Source organism: Sinohyriopsis cumingii, chromosome 3 (assembly GCF_028554795.1).
Source record: "Sinohyriopsis cumingii isolate HCF-2022 chromosome 3, ASM2855479v2, whole genome shotgun sequence".
In the NCBI taxonomy this organism is placed as follows: Eukaryota; Metazoa; Mollusca; class Bivalvia; order Unionida; family Unionidae; genus Sinohyriopsis; species Sinohyriopsis cumingii.
The window spans coordinates 135,716,473-135,733,129 of NC_142963.1; the positions used below are offsets into that span (position 1 = coordinate 135,716,473).

A 16,657-nucleotide genomic window follows, 5' to 3' on the forward strand; every position below is an offset into this window, starting at 1 on the left:
TGGAATCGTTGGGTGGTAGCCAATAGCCTCGTTTAACTTTGTGCCTAATGTAATATCCACTCATAATCAGTATTCTTGTACTTTGGAACAGAGCATAATTTAAAAACGGATGAATCACTTTGAGTTTACGTTTCACTTGTATTTTGACCAGCTCTCGGTAAATGCGTTCTCTCAACTCCACAGGCAAAGCACGAATGTTCTCTTGTAAAGTATCCATGAATAGGTCATACTAAATCCTCTTTGGTCTGACACAAGAAATGTACTCTTTGCACAAACATGGTTTCACTTCAGTGTCGAATTTAAATCGTTGGGTCACTAATCTACACATTACAATTCGGTCAGAAGTTTCCTCTTTCACCAAGTTGACATTGTGTGAAAGATGTTGGTAATTCGTTAACTCTTCCTCTGGAATTCGATGCAGTACGTTTACAATGATGTAACTACAATCGTCCATACCAAACCAATCCTTTTTAAAACTAGAGGATCGTTGATCAATGTCTGTCCAATGGAACACTTTCAATTGAATCAGTCCTTGTATAGCCTTCAGGTACCAGTGGTTCAAACACCGGTGGCGTATCGGATGCAATTGTTCTTTACGTTTCACTTGTATTTTCACCAGCTCTCGGTAAATGCGTTCTCTCAACTCCACAGGCAAAGCACGAATGTTCTCTTGTAAAGTATCCATGAACAGATTATTATGGTAAGAAGTTACTTCAATGTCTCGGTCCCACTAAAGGTAAGTAATGACAATTCGGTGACCATCGAGCATGTTCTACGTAGGCCGAATCTTGCGGTTCCCAGTGGTGAAGTGACACACCGCAACTGAAGCACTTGACTTTATCTCCTTCGCCCAAGTAGAAAAATCCGGCTCTGGCTAATTCTTCGGGGGTCGGTCCTCCCAGATACTTTGGCCATTTTCCTTTGAACGATTGAAGACGATTTTCAAAGTCGCAGTATTCCGACAAACGCACAGGAAACGAATATTCGTTTTTCACAGGTTCGTTTCGATGAGGGTTGAGTGAAATGGGCAGGAGTTTGCTCAGGGCTGGATGACATCCGTAGGGAGGTAAACGTGAAGGTCGACATTCCCCTTTAAAACGAAACCCAGTAAAATGTCCAAGAGGACGAGCAGCATCGCTTTCGCATCCCACAGGTTTGACACGCACAGCATCACTTTCCATGATAGGGGTAGGGGCACTAAAGTTCCCATGATGCTTTACGGCATCGCTCAGGTCACAAGGTACAGCATCGGTCCCATCGCAAGACTCACAATCGCACTCGTCTGCAAACTCCGTTACGCAATTACAATGGTAACCACATGGACAATCGCAGTTTCCTTCCGGACATTTTACGTCGCAATGCATGGGTCTTATCCATCCAATATTAGTCACACTAGAGGAAGATACAACTTTTTTACAATCCCCAAACTGGAACGATGTCTCTTTCAAAGTATTCATCTTGTTCGCTTGGTCTTGGTAGTCACAATGAACTATCGATCTTGCCTAGGGTTCCTTTTTATATACAGACCAATACCGACGTGACCGTACGGTAAGGTGAAATGATTGGGAAGTCGAACTCGCTTCTGGTACACAATTTGATAGACTTTTTCCAAGGGTCGACTGACGATGTGGTGAGTGGGTAAACGTACAATCTTGTTCGGCTGGTAGGTGGTCACTTTAAAGTTTCCATCCTCTCCCGATTGCAAGGCTTCTTTCAATACCCCAAAGTTGACCACTCGACTGGTACGATAATTCAGAGTCAGTCCTTTCACTTTGCACGTCGTGTGCACTTCTCCTTGTTTGTCCCGGTATTCGTAGCCGTAATTTTTGGGACCGCCACTGACGAAACTTAGAATCTTGTCGTCGGGATGCTCGTCTGTCCAGGCTCCTAAACGGTCTCCTTCGATGTCAGGGTGATGTTGAATCGGGTGATGGATGTAAATGCAGCTGTCCGTGTCAAAGTACAGGACGCGTTCCCCTAAAAGTTCTAAAGCTTCGTACAATTTTAAGCGAGCATGGGCTGTCACGTAAGCCGCAATGATGACGTTTCTAAAAGGGTCGTCTTGTACAAAGTCCAGATCTTCTTCGTAATTGACCAAGATCAAATTCTCTCGAACGACGTCCACGTGTTTCATGTATTTGGTTTTGTCGTGAATCATCTGGAAGTAGCGGGAAGGTTCTGTCAAATATTCCGTCTTGGGTAAACACGGGCGTTGTGCCATTTTACCCCACAAGCAATTTAACATCACTTTGGCAAACGATCGCCTGCCTTCGTTTTTCTCGATGTGGTCTAAAGTGATGCCTTCTTGTTCGTAGTATTTCTCTTTGAATTGTATTTGGTCTTCGGGAGTGTGACACCAGGAAGGATAGCCGCTGGCTTCTTGCTTCAGTTTCAAAAAGGCATCCACGTAGTCGGCGAAAATGCCTTTCTGACTGGGATCACCCTTGTGGTATTGTTGTGTCTTGGGAAAGTGGCAAATTTCGTACACTTCTAACAGTTGGTATCCCATGTCCATAGCTTTGAACAATTCTACGCTGACCCAGGTTCCCGTCAAGGCCCGTTGTTCCTGGGTGTGCTGACAAGCTTGGTCTTGGTTGCACGTTTCGGCACAAGTACGGCACAAGGGAAACATCAGTTTGCCTTGGCAATGGTGAGGTAAGACGGGATGGTACAGGTTCGTGGGAGGCAAAACTTTGCACTTGATCAAGCCTTCGTATTGTCGAATGTTTTTCAGGTCGATGTGTTCCGTTAACAATTGCGGGTGCCCTACGGGAAAGCGACAATATTTGCACACGTAGGGATACAGCGAACACACGTCCAAGTATTTGATTTCTTCTCCTTTCTCTTCGTCGGCTTGGTACAGCAAACAGGTGGCATTGGTCCTTCCTCCGTACAAACTATCCCTCGGGTTCAGCGGGTCCATGAACTGGTAACTTTCCACGAGGCGTTTAAACTCGGGATCGGTTTTCATACGGTGATCGTACTCGTGTTCCCACATTTCCACCACTTGGTATCCTTGCTGTTCTAACTTTAGGCGCCGCTGACAAGTGTCCTGGTACAAGTCTTCCATGGTTCGTTGTAAAAACTGATTCTTAGTGCCACGGTCAGGGTAACAGACGGGACATCCGTGAAATAAGCAACCGTTAAACTCGTACACGATCTTGGGGTTTTCTAAGTCCCAGCCATCGACCGAATACGTTCCGATGGTCTTTGCGCCCCCTCCGTTGCGGGCATACTGAATCCACTTGTCTTCCTTGTCGCACAAGTAATGTAACCAACGTAGGGCTTTGACCGAGTATTGACGTTTGACAAAGTGGGTCGTTTGAGGACTGATGACAGCCACGGTGTTTTCAGGCATGAATCGTTGTCGATACACTAAGGAACACGCTTTGGCAATGGTGCAAGCTTCTTTCAAAGGATCGACCCCTCCGTGTTCCATGAACAGTTCTCGAAATTTTCCACAGCAACGCCGTAAAATGTCCACGTCGGAACGACAATACTTTAGCATTTCTTCCTGAAAGTCGAAAGGGTCCGAGGCGTGAGCCTGGTACCAAGCGTTGAAAGCTTCTCGTTGTTCGGTACGCATGTTGTCGGGGTCGTAATAGTGAGCCTCAGGTAAATGGGGTAGAACGGCGTGTTGATTGGCTTCCGTATTGAAAAAGTGTGGAAAGTACCCTTTAGCCATTTCTGTCATTCCAAACGTTTTAGGCATTCGACTCAAAGGCATGGCCAAATAGCTCATCGAATCTTTAAACTGTACTTGTCCCACTTGCATGAAAATGACTTTGGCTCCGTTCAAAGTCACTTTAGGACGTTCGGTGCCTTGTTCCGTATAGTACCTCAACAGAAACTGTCCATCGTATCCGGAGAAATTGTGAGCCATCACCGTGGCATGACGATGACAATCTCCGTAACGTTCGATGTCCTCTTGGCTCCACGTCTTGTCAACGGGGTCTAAGACCCATTGGGCAAAATCGGCTAACGTGTTTGGTCCCCGAAAGATTTTTTCACGCCCTCCGGGTATCTTGCTGCAGTGAGGGCAATGACTGAAGATAGGTTCTTGAATGCACTTCTCGCACGCTCGATGAGCCACGCAGAAATTAGGAATGTGAATGCCGGTCTCTTGCATGCATTCGAAATCGAAAAAGATGAAATTGCCTTTCTTCTTGTGACCGTCCTCTTTCTCTGGTGGGGGTTGGTATTTTTGCACGTAACATTGGTGTTCCAAGTCCACGATGTGGTGACAAATGTGACATTTTTTCTTTCCTGAACATACGTGTGCCTTGGTATTATTGGTACGTATGACTTGTTGACACGTAGAGCACAATCTCAGCAGTTGACAAGCGCATTTCTTCTGTGAACCTTGCGTTTTCAGATGTTGTTGGTAACAGGTAGGGCTGACAAACGTGCGCAGACAAGTTGAACAAGGCACTGGTTCTTCGCTCAGACAGGGTGAAGAGGCCAAACATCCTGTGCATTTCGATCCGCAATGCTTGTGTTGCTCTCGATTGTTATAACCATGGTCACATTTCTCACAGTAATAACTGTATTTCAGGTATCCGGTGATACTGGTAATGGTATCGAAATGTTCATCGTGATGATAAAGGTGAATGTATTTTCCGTCCTTAAAGTCTTGGCCTCGAAACAACAGAGGTCCGCGCACTTCTTGAGGGTGCACTTTCAAGGTGTAGCGTGGAGCTAGGGTATCTTGCAATTTTTGCATCTCAGGAATGCCATAGGGTGTGTCTTTGGACAGTCCGGCTTGTTGTAACAGGAGTTCTGCTTCATTTTGTTGTTTGGCTCGATCGGATCGTTGAATAGTTTTCCAGGTTCTTTTCCATTCTACCGTGTCGTTCTTGTTGACATAGGTTCGTCCCACCACGATGGCACGGGCTAAACACATCTGGTCATGAGAGTTGTTAATTCGGACGAGACTCTTTTTGGTGTTGCGAAGGTCGTCCACCAATAACATCTTTTTGCGTCCAGTTCCTTGAGGAGGAGAGACGTGGGTCATGTCCAATGTGGCTTTTCCATCGGTGATGTCAAACTGGTCATTAGATTGTTGCACGTGTTGAATCTTGTCCATGACTTTGGAAGCGTTCAATTCTGCAGGGGTGCTAAACTCGATCCAAACAGGGGATTTCAAACCGTCGTGTTGTATGGAAAGTCTCAAGCGATCGTCTTCTTTGGGTTGACATTGCTGCTTGAGTGCAGTGAGCAAAGAATCCCACACCTCGGTGATGAACACTTCTGCTTTCTCTAACGGCACTTCAGACTTGAAATCTTTAAACTTCACTGTGTATTTGTAAGCCGTGGTTCTAAATTTTCTAGAGGAGCGCTTTTCCGTCTCTCGAATGGAATAGTACTTTTCAGGGTTGACTAAGGGTGGTGAACTTGGTTTAGAGGTTTCAAATTCTGGTTCACTCATGTCCTCTTCAAAATCACTGGCATGAATTTGTGCCAAGATTTCAGCCCTGGTTCGAGGCGATAGATCACGTTTCTGCCTCTTACTTTCTTCTTCTTTCTTCTCGAATGAATGGGATCGTTTCATCTTGAAAGCAAAAAGTCAAATGACTCAAGTTCAAACACCATAAACTACTTTATAGTCATAGCAGACCAGCGTATATAAAAGGGTGTGTGTCTTGTCCTTTTACTATTCATTTCACTCTCAAGCCGAGCACAACGATGGAAGAGACTAACCAGATGGAACGTTTCGTCAGAGCTTTGCGAGGGGTCATTAGAAAATTCTCTTCAGACCAGCCGACAGACTACTCTCCTTCCTTTCGAGATAAAAGTCAAGATACTTGCTATATCTGTCAGAAGAAAGGGCATTGGTCTTCAGAGTGTCCAGACCGTCAAAAAAGAACAAAAACAGGGACTAAAAAAGACAAAAGTCAAGATACCTGTTATTATTGTCAAGAAAAAGGACATTGGTCTCCAGATTGCCCAAAAAAGAAACAAGAGGAGTCAGAAGAAAAGAGGAATTCTTCAGAAGAAGAGAGGGATTCTTCGAAAGAAGAGAGGGATTCTTTAGAGGAAGAAAAAAGACAATTCTATTTACAAGAGGCAAAGAAAGAGGAGAAGAAGAAAAGAAGAAGGGAAGAAAATGAGGAAAAGACAGTGAAGAAATTCAAGAAACAGAGAGACTAAACAAGGAGAAAGAAGAAGTCAATGAACTTTTTATTAAAGTGATGTGTTGTGAATTGTGAATTGGATTGTAAAAAATGGAGAAAAGAATAAATGAATGATATAAGGTAAGTGTCTTTGAGTTGTGATTTTAAAATAAGAACGTACACTCACGCACTCATACACAGACACGTACTATAAGGGTAAAATGGGTGGGGTTTTTTTTGAGTTATTGGCAAATTGAAATTGTATTTCTTTTCGAGAAATGTGGGTGGCCCTGAAAAGGGCCTTTTTCTCTTTATGGTGAAGGGGTGAGTTTAACCAATCAACTTTAACTGCCTTATGCCTTTGCCACGGCCAAGGCCTACTTCTGAACTGCGTAATGCTGATGATGATTGGGTTGAAATCACTAAGGGTGGTACGGTAGGCTTAGTCACAGGGTTGACGTGTTTAGCTCGGGAAGGTCGTATTCTCTTCGGTCGTAATAAAGAAGTCTGATACATTTGTTTCAGACTCCTTAACTCCGCTAAAATGTCCAACAGTACCGTGACCGTTTGATTTTCACCCTCTTGTTTCTTTGCTGCTACTACTTCTTCTTGCTGTTGCTGCTGTTGTTTTTTTCTTACCTCTTCTTCTTGCTGCTGTTGCTGTAGGAGAAAAACTTGTTCGGCTTCCTTTTGTCGTTGTATAAATTTCTCCAATTCTTCTTTCTGTCTCTGTCTAAAATTTTCCACTTGCGGTAATGAAGAAGGTAACGAAGGTTCCGGAACAAATTCTTGCGAGGAGAGAAAATCCACAAAATCCCAATTCACCTCTTCTGAAAGTAAGTCCGAGTTCCCTTGGGCAGTCTCCCCTGCTGGTGCACCCCAATGAATCGTTTTCTGAGTTTCCGTCATGTTGAATCACTGTCGCATAGATTGACTGCACACAAGCGCTAGCGAATCTATATAGACTACGTGACGTCACAGACTACTCTCTTCGGATTGGATGCGGGCTGACTGAATTCTGTAACGCGTGTTCGGATTGGTGAATGAACTCAATCCGTTTCAATCCTTCCTGTCCCTATAAATAAGCGCCGTTCACTGCATTGATTCACCTATTCTCGGAACCTCAACATGTGGACAGACGTTGAATCTTCAACCCTTGTGTCAACAATGATGTTCAGGACGGACATGCTCATGTATGTCCGATCCAAGTGGACCGTTGTCCACAGGACCAACAGCAGCCTGTGGATAAGAAGAGTCTATATAGAGAGACAAGGTTGCCTCAAGAGGACTCTGATGTATGGCCCTGCTGTAAGACGAAGTTTGAGGAAAAGAAGATGTCGCAAATGCCCTCTATGTTAAGGGCATATTAACATAAACCCAAAGGCCCTTTTCAGGGCCAGCCATATTTCTCGAAAAGAGATAGTCTTTGAATTGCCTACCCCTTTTTTAAAAAATTTTTTTTTAAAAAAAAGAAAAAAATCCCATGTTCCATTCCCCTTGTCCCTAAACAAGCCCAAACTCTATTCCCATGTTAAATTCCCCTTGACGCTAGAGTGGCCCACGATTTATCGCCATGTTAATTCCCCTTGTCGGTAAAGTGCCCCACGATTTTTCTCCATGTTAATTTTCCATTGTCGGTAAAGTGCCCCAAGGGGTCTTGAAATGCTAATTTCCATTGTCGGTAAAGTGCCCCCCTTCACTACTCACGTAAGCCAACTTTCACCGTTTGGTACACTAGCCACGTAAACCAACTTTCACTGTTTGGTACACTAGCCACGTAAGCCGACTTTCACTGTTGGTACACTAGCCACGTAAGCCAACTTTCACGATCAAGCATAAGAGTCTCCTTTATTTGTTCATTATTGGAAATTAAAATAGGGGCTCAAAAAGGGGGCAATTAACAATTTACAAAAATGGAATCTAAATGGCTACAATGGCAGCATTTTATGATGGACACGCTGGAAAGAGAGTGGAGAGTTCATTACTCCGTCAATACCCAGTTTCCTGTCGTCAGGCTTAATTTTGCTGGAAATTTAATTATGTGTATTTATATATAGTTAGAAACGTAGCTTATTCACCATAACCTATTCCCTTCTTCCCTCGATCATGCGTTGTTTGTGCGTTTTTGCGATATAAAAAAACAAAAACAACTTGGGCTAGTGACCATTACCGATGGTGACGAATCTATGGTCTTAAACTAAGTTACAGAAGAGACGAATCAACACATTTTTCAATATATTATTCAATTAGATCAACTCAACATGTAGTAATATTTCCCAAAGCAGTGAATATTGACGATCATTAAACTTATTGGGATGAAGATTTTTTAAAATACTAAATGGGAACATTTTCGTATTTTGTTTTTTTAGTTGTTGTAGAGTATAACGCCATTTTTCAGCACACGATAGGCTATACATGGCGGCCAGTATGAATGGTGGAGGAAGAACCCGGGAAAACCCCGGAAAGAACCACCGACCCACGAGAAGCTACTGGCAAGCTTTCTCACATACCCACATTGGTTGAATCCGAGACTCGAACCCACGCAGACAGAGGTGAGATGGCAGTGATCCGTAACAGAGAGCGCGTTAGATCACTCGGCCACTCGGGGCCCCCATTTTCGTTTTACTGAAGGCAAAATACAATCATTTGAAAAAACGTTCAGCACAGCCTATGACGATATAAAGTATTCGGACATATTTAAACCGATATTGACTTCCCTCTCAGAATATGACGATATAAAGAATGATCTATTCGGATATATTTAAACCTATATTGACTTACCTCTCAGAATATTTGTTCAGTTATAACACATTTAGGTTCGGTTTTTCAGACTTGATGTTTTGGCGCCCAATATGATAACAAAACACCCACCTTGGTTGGGCAAAGAATGCGACCAGGCAAACTATAATAAGACTACTGGGTACGATGCTTTAAATTCTCAAATACAAAACAAAACAACCACCTTGGTGGGACTAAGAATGTAACAAGGCAAACTACAACAAAACTACGATGACTGGGTACGATTTCTGGGTACGAAGCTTTAGATTCTCAAATACAAAAGAAAACAACCACCTTGGTGGGACAAAGAATGTGACAAGGCAAACTACAAAAGTACTGGGTACGATGACTGGGTACGATGCTCTAGATTTTCAAATACTGAAGTTGGCCGTAGAGAGCTTTTAAATCAAAATCACATCCAAGAAAAGATACACTATAGAACCCCAGATGAATAAATTAACTCCAGCGAGGAGAAATCTTCGACAATTCAGGCAAATTTTGAAACGGGAAACGCATTATCCGCAACACGAAATGGAGAGTGTCTCCACAAAACTGGTATGAATACTGTAAATCTTTATTGAAGATGCCCGTGATGAGTTAGATGACTCTGACAATATTGTTAATGAAGAAATTTCTCATTTAGAGCTTGATGACTTAAATACTCCTGTTACAAATGATGAAATTATGAGTTTACTTAAAATTAAAAACAAAACCCCTGGACCGTATATGATACCTACTCCATGTTGTCATTGCACTAATAAAATTATCTTACCATTCCTAAACGCTCTATTCAACAAAATCTTTGAATCCGGGTATTTTCCTAAACAGTGGGAGAAGAATAAGACCTGTCCTATACATATTTGCGGTGTCAAGAGCGATCCAAACAATTACAGCGGGATATCCTTTATCGATAATTTATAATCCAAACAATTACAGCGGGATATCCTTTATCGATAATTTATGATCGAAACAATTACAGCGGGATATCCTTTATCGATAATTTATGATCCAAACAATTACAGCGGGATATCCTTTATCGATAATATATGATCCAAACAATTACAGCGGGATATCCTTTATCGATAATTTATAATCCAAAAAATTACAGCGGGATATCCTTTATCGATAATTTATGATCCAAACAATTACAGCGGGATATCCTTTATCGATAATTTATGATCCAAACAATTACAGCGGGATATCCTTTATCGATAATATATGATCCAAACAATTACAGCGGGATATCCTTTATCGATAATATATGATCCAAACAATTACAGCGGGATATCCTTTATCGATAATATATGATCCAAACAATTACAGCGGGATATCCTTTATAGATAATTTATGATCCCAAAAATTACAGCGGGATATCCTTTATCGATAATTTATGCAAGATCTTTACTGACATATCGAATGATCGTATAAACACGCGGGCGGAAGACACTGGTCTGATAAATAAATCACAAGCAGGGTTTAGGAAAAACGACTCCGCATGCAACACTAGCTGTATTAAAAGCATGTACTGGTGACCATTACCTATCACATCATCTTCCACCCGAGATTTGCTTTTACGAGTAAAACTGTTTGTGGTCATTATCTATTCCCCATCGGATTTGTTTGCATTTGTCGGCATTGGTGAGTAAGAGCATATTAGGTATGGTTGTTGGATTGACAAATTAAGTAGTTGTTTTTAGGTGTGGATTTGTCAGTCTCTGCATACGATTGTCCACTCCTATTAAAATTTTCACCAAGGGCTATACTGACCCTAATGCTTAAGTTCAATAAAGGGATATAAAGGGCCACAACACGTTCAGTTTCCACGAGCCGCACAGTGGCCCTGATATTAAATTTGCAAAAGCCCCATAGTGCCCGATCAGGAAGGTTAATAAGTGGTTGAGTTAGAATTAATTCAGGGAAATGAAAAGGGAAGTCCTATCAAACGTACTTTATCAGCATTCTAATTTATGAAGTTACTTTGATGCTGAAACTACAAAACATGAAGATTACGATGCTAATGATATTGTTGTTGTTGATGATGACGATATTATTATTATTATTATTTGTATTATTTTAATCGATGACTTTGTTTGTATTATGTAAACTCCTTGCACAATGACCAAATTCATGTGTCGCCTACGTATCATTTAGTATGTAGTGACCAGTGACTGATAACACAAATGGAAGGGCAGTAATGTACTCCAAAACCACTAATAATTAATCATTTATTGACCGACAACTGACAATTGGGCTATAATATTGCATAATTGAGTAACGTGTATTTGAGCGAATAATTTGGTAGTAACCAAACCAATGGCAAATTATTTCAACAGTCCAGTTAGTTTGACTTTGATGAATTTTTCGGCTCTCTCTTCACTTCAAAGACTCATAATATTTCGAAATTTTGTAAACACGCCATTTTTTTGTGAACCTGATTTAGATCACTTAGGAGGAAGAATAATACATTAGAAGGTCGTAAATATGAGCAGAACAGCATCTTGAGAAAATATTTTGTACGATTTAAATTTTCAGTGGTTCTTAACCGGGTGAAGTGGTGAAGCGAAATGAATCGACCCAGTGACATGAGAGGTGATTGGCACTACTACAGCAAGGTGTTTGTGAGGCGTTGTGAGATAAGATGTATGAGAGATACTGTGGGAACATGGTGGCTTGAACCTCTTTTTCCGAGTGGAATTCACAAAAGGCAATTTTAAATACGCCCCTGTGAGCTGTTTATCGTGTTCATAAATATAGAAAAGTAATCATACGATACACATGAATGATATGTAGGTATAACACATTTATATATTTTAGTGATTGATTTTCGTCGTTATTGCACACTTAATTTGGGACAACGCGTAAGGTAAAAAAAATAACTTTTTGATTAATGTATCATTTGGTTTATATAAAAGTAAAATGCGTTTTGCGTCATATTACTTGTCACCAATTTATTGGTATCTGTCATATGTTGCAATAAGATAGATATTGCTTACTGTAACGAGTGTTGTATTCAGAGCGCTAGAGAAGATACGTTCTTGAAGGTACTAATGAAATAAGTGTGACTGATAACGATGAGTTGAAAGGAGTGTGACAGATAACGATTGAGTTGAATGGCTGTTGTTGTAGGGTTTAACGCCATTTTTCAGCACAAGATAGGCTATACATGGCGGCCAGTATTAATGGTGGAGGAAGAACCCGGAAAACCCCCGGAAAGAACCACCGACCCACGAGAAGCTACTGGCAAGCTTTCTCACATATGTAAGTTGAATGGAGCGTGACAGATAACGATGAGTTGAACTGAGTGTGACAGAATACGATGAGATGAAAAAGATATGTCTGATGCTAAAACGATAAATTGCTTGACTGAAGCATTCGTCAAAATATTTGTTAGCAAGTAATGTGGCCTTAGAGAAAATATTTTGGACTCTAAACTTTACCTTTTATGTTTAAACGATTGCATAGTTTAAAAATGCCATTCTTTCGGACACTGTAGTTACTCAAATTATGGGATAGTTTTTAAAGTCATGGTTACATTCCAGGTTCACTTATCTTGATTGCAGATACCAATCTAAATTATGATTCTGAATCTATTTCCGTCACCAACGATCTGCTTCCTGCAAAAACATGCATTCCATATATTTTGTTTTTTATACCTGTTAACTCTAAAGGTAAATTAAAGTTTAAAGATCTGCTTCTAAGGCGTAATGATCTGAAAGATAACATACCTGCAAGGACACCTGATAGTATCTGTCTATACCATCCAAAGTTATTTTTGTATTTCCTCATAATTGTATGCAAGTTATACTATAGCTTATGTAGCTGTTTCTTCAGATCATCTTGGAGATCTTTCTCTGACATTTGACCTCATGCATTTTTCTGGCCAACAAGCTGATGGTTTTATGAAAACCGCGCATGTCGACATCAGTCGGCGTAAGAATACATTGGCAAAATATGTTCATTAAAGGAAATAAAGGTAAAACAACATAAGTCAGGATGTAAGAACGGTTAGAAAATAACTATTTTAGGGACTGCGGATTAGCACAGGATTTGCTTCCCTGAAAAAGATAGGTCCGAGTACATTCGTTCAAAAGGCAATAAAGCATACCTCTATGTAAAGAACCGACATAAATCTGAGAGGTACGCGTGTTAAAGTTTTCTTTGTTTCTCCAACATGTGCAAATTACTTATTTGTCTAATTTGGATTTCATTTGGGGTATCCTTTGCAAGTCCGAATTGTACGACGACAAGCAAAGACTGCCCAGCCGGATGGCTTAGACTAGGAAACTCATGTTACTTTTTCTCCGTCTGGAAGCTAAACTGGATGAATTCAAAGATCGCATGCGAAAACATGGGCAGTCATCTGGCTACCTTGGAAACATTCACGGAAGACATGTTTGTATCGACCTATTTGAAAATCATTCAAAATTATATACCAGGTACATACTACATATGGATGGGAGGTTCCGATTTGGAAAGAGAAGGACAATGGAAGTGGGTTACTGGTGAACCTTTCTCTTACACCAACTGGAGAAAAGGAGGAACAGACGGACTAAGCCAGGCTCCAGACAATCACATGGGATTGGAACACTGCCTAGATTGGAGCAATGGATGGAATGACAGCAAATGTAACACTGAATATCACTATCTCTGTGAAAAAGATCTTTGTGTGTAACATACGGAGAAAACTAAAGATGACAATATTGTTAATTACAAAATAATGATAAATAGTTTTGTTTAGCAAATCAAAGAAAGAAGAAAAATGAAAATGACAGACTATGTGGTAAATATACGGTACAATGCTGAACTAACAATTCACTGTATTTCCATTTTAATATTCAGAATTGTTTCGTTATAAAGTAAATGGAAACCGGTACCATCTGGTAAAAAAGATTTTTTTTAGGAAAAGATTCGATCCCGACAAAAGCAGAGAACACACCAGACTGTGCCTGCATACATTGCATTAGTGTAAACTTTTATGTGACTATTATATACAGAATAACATCGCTATGCCAGTCTTGAGGATGACAATTATTACCCAGTGCTATATCTGGCATCGACTCTATTTTCGGTAGCTTCATTCAGTGTGAATAATAAAATTTAACACATAAAATGTTACCATAAAGTGTGGAACATGTATTTCTACGTTCCCTTAATATAAATGTAAACTAGCTTTTAAAAGTCAGTTGGAGCAGATATTTTACTTCTGGTAACAATTAGATCTTGGTTTTTCAACCAGAAATATGGGCAGTGAACAAACTTACATATACCTGAATAATTAGACCACCTTATGACTACCTGAATAATTAGACCACATTATGACTACTTGAATAATTAGACCACATTATGACTACCTGAAGAATTAGACCACATTATCACTACCTGAATAATTAGACCACATTATGACTACCTGAATAATTAGACCACATTATGACTACCTGAATAATTAGACCACATTATGACGACAGACTGAGATGGGAAATATGTGCATAAAAATGTTCACAACCAACGTTGTACGAACACATGGTATTTTGACATTTTAATTACAGAGTCACGTGTATGTGCATGTTTCTATTCAGTTAATCAGTAAATAATTATCAGTTGAAATGATAATCACCACGCCTTCAAATTTGAACACATAAATTGAGAAATGTATAATGTCTTCTGTCTGGCTATAACATCACTTTTACGCTATTCTGTATAATAAACTACCGGTTGGAAATTTACTAAATTTGTCCATATGTAAAAGGTTAATTATAAATGTCTTCTTCTCTAGCCGTGTCCCTGGCAGACGGATAAAGTAATAAATAGTTGAAAAATGTAAAATATAATTTTTAAAAAAATAAAACTTATTATCCGCAATGATAGCCAGGAGACCTTTCTGCTCATGACCATTAGGTTACGGTCGAAGGATACATTTGGAACAATGCCAGTAATGGGCATAATAATCTCAAAATGAAACCGTTTTAAATTAGGCGGTATATCAAAGGGCCGAAAAATTTGTAACGGCGAGTAATTGACGTTTTTCTACATTTGTTGAAGTTATCTACAAAACTGGAAAAATGACTGTAACATCTATAATTTATTTCGGTTTGTCTTGAAACAAGTTACTTGAATATGTCAAACATTAACTCCGATAAAAGGACAGAAATTTTGCGTAAGTGTGATTCTGCAATCCGTGCAAGTAACCGCTGATTTGTATGTGTGTGTGATTATGATTTTTAACGCAGCTTTAACGAATTTTCAGTCATATCGCTAACATGTCATCATACATCAGACATGTAACATGATGTCCCACCTAGTCACATTATCCTGACACCAGGCCGACCAGTAGTAACACTAACCTCGTAATGCTGATCGCCCAGCAAGGCAGCTGTAAGTAACATTTTTGTTAGTCTTTGGTATGACTCGGCTGGGGTTTGAACCCACAACCTCCCGCTTCCGAGGCGAACGCTCTAACAACTAAGCCACCGGAGAGGTCACCGCTGATTTGAAAATAATCTATAAATGGCGAATTGCAAATTTATATAATCTGATTTGAATTGAAACTTGATTTCTGATGAAACAATTAGCAGTGACATTTTACCAAATATACCTCCCTCGTGTAATGATTTCCTCGTTTCTCTCTCTGGTTTCGCTGCAATTTTTACACTTAATGTATAGAAACATTTTGAAACTAAATATCATATGATGTGACAGCAAAATAGTATTGTCTAATGCTTGTATCAACTTGATCTTTTAACATAAAGTATGTTTATTCCCTCTTGCCGGGTGGCCGATTTGTCTAAAACGCTCATCTTTGCAATCACTGCCATCACGCCTCTCTTCTCGTGCGTTTGGTCAAGATGGGTATGCGAGAAAGCTGCCAGTTGCTTCACGTGATTAGGTGGTTCAATGGCTTAAAGCAGGAACAACAACAACTAGAACATGGATACTAATTGTTTCCGATTAAAACAGCAATAGTTATGGCATGTATTGGATGTCGCTCAAGGGAGAATGCTATCAATGAATCGCTTTACGCCATGGATTTCGAGCAATGACATTGCTTACGTAAATGGGCAGTTTATTCTTGTCGGTGGTTACAAATAATACGCTTCCTTTAATGTGGACTAATTGAATAAATATCCAATACATAAGAATTAAAAGGATGAGCCCCAATATTAGTTGTTTTCTATAGTTACTAGTTAGAACCAACAAACAACTACACTCATTGTGTTCACACTGTTACATACAGTTTTGTGTAGATCCTTATTTCAATCCTACGCATTTCATTTGGAATATCTCATGCAATATATATTGTATAGCGTGCTGACAAAGCCCACTCATATAGAAGATGAGGATTTGTGTTAATATTTTTCAAAATGATGTTTACTTATTGAAAGAAAAGAACACTTGCCAAAACATCTAGTCTTGTTGCTTTGGATAATTCCTTGAAGATGTATTTATATCGTGCTGATAATCTACAAATTATATATGGATGGGTGGTTCCTATTCGGACAAAGAAAGGGCAGTGGGTCTTGGAGGCTAATTAAGCGTTCTTTTTACACCAATAGACTGGTTAAATCTAGTTGTTTTTATATACATAGAAATGGACAGGGAACAAGGCTACTGCATCCACCAGAGTCAGGTTGACAAACTCAGACTCTCAACAATGTTAGAGGCACCGAATACGTCCTTGATGAGAGATAGGGGCGGAGCGACACAGATTTAAACAAAGTGGAATCGCTTTCTCTGTGAAAGATATCTTTGTCATTATTCAAATATTGACA

General features: G+C 40.1%; 1 protein-coding gene across 1 annotated transcript; it reads left to right on the top strand.

The window, feature by feature from the left end:
* Positions 1 to 13,239: 13,239 nt before the first annotated feature.
* On the top strand, positions 13,240 to 13,563 carry LOC149803924 (perlucin-like). Its single transcript, XM_089954005.1, has one exon. The coding sequence runs from the start codon at positions 13,240 to 13,242 to the stop codon at positions 13,561 to 13,563; it is 324 nt and encodes a 107-aa protein (XP_089810131.1).
* Positions 13,564 to 16,657: the final 3,094 nt, after the last annotated feature.

What these genes read in the sequence shown, in the direction of transcription:
- LOC149803924 (XM_089954005.1), top strand. Translation starts at nt 13,240, where the DNA reads ATGGGCAGTCATCTGGCTACCTTGGAAACATTCACGGAAGACATGTTT.